This window comes from Austrofundulus limnaeus, unplaced genomic scaffold, assembly GCF_001266775.1.
Source record: "Austrofundulus limnaeus strain Quisiro unplaced genomic scaffold, Austrofundulus_limnaeus-1.0 Scaffold10775, whole genome shotgun sequence".
In the NCBI taxonomy this organism is placed as follows: Eukaryota; Metazoa; Chordata; class Actinopteri; order Cyprinodontiformes; family Rivulidae; genus Austrofundulus; species Austrofundulus limnaeus.
Genome location: NW_013963177.1, coordinates 1 through 573, shown reverse-complemented (window position 1 = coordinate 573; position 573 = coordinate 1). Strand labels below are relative to the sequence as shown.

At 37.5% G+C, this 573-nt stretch overlaps 1 protein-coding gene across 1 annotated transcript; it reads left to right on the top strand.

The window, feature by feature from the left end:
* Window positions 1-12: 12 nt before the first annotated feature.
* LOC106512712 (gastrula zinc finger protein XlCGF71.1-like) lies at window positions 13-562 on the top strand (the record flags this gene model as incomplete). Its single annotated transcript, XM_014001271.1, has 1 exon — window positions 13-562. A coding segment is annotated over one exon (550 nt), but the record flags the coding sequence as incomplete, so codon positions are not given.
* Between the last annotated feature and the right edge of the window lie 11 nt (window positions 563-573).

Below are 573 nucleotides of genomic sequence, written 5' to 3'. Positions count from 1 at the left end.
GGACACAGATTTAGCAGTAAATCAACTTTAAACACACACATGAGGATCCACACAGGAGAGAAACCATTTGCTTGCGATGTTTGTGAAAAAAGATTTAGCGTTAAATCAAGCTTAAACACACACATGAAGATCCACACAGGAGAGAAACCATTTGCCTGTGATGTTTGTCTAAAAAGATTTAGCGATAAATCAGATTTAAACAGACACATGAGGATCCACACAGGAGAGAAACCATTTGCTTGCGATGTTTGTGAACAAAGATTTAGCAATAAATCAAGCTTTAACAGACACATGAGGATCCACACAGGACAGAAACCATTTACCTGTGATGTTTGTCTAAAAAGATTTAGCGATAAATCAAGCTTAAACACACACATGAGGATCCACACAGGACAGAAACCATTTACCTGTGATGTTTGTCTAAAAAGATTTAGCGATAAATCAAGCTTTAACAGACACATGAGGATCCACACAGGACAGAAACCATTTACCTGTGATGTTTGTGAAAAAAGATTTAGCCATAAATCAAACCTTAACAGACACATGAAGATCCACACCAGAAACAAAGGCGTG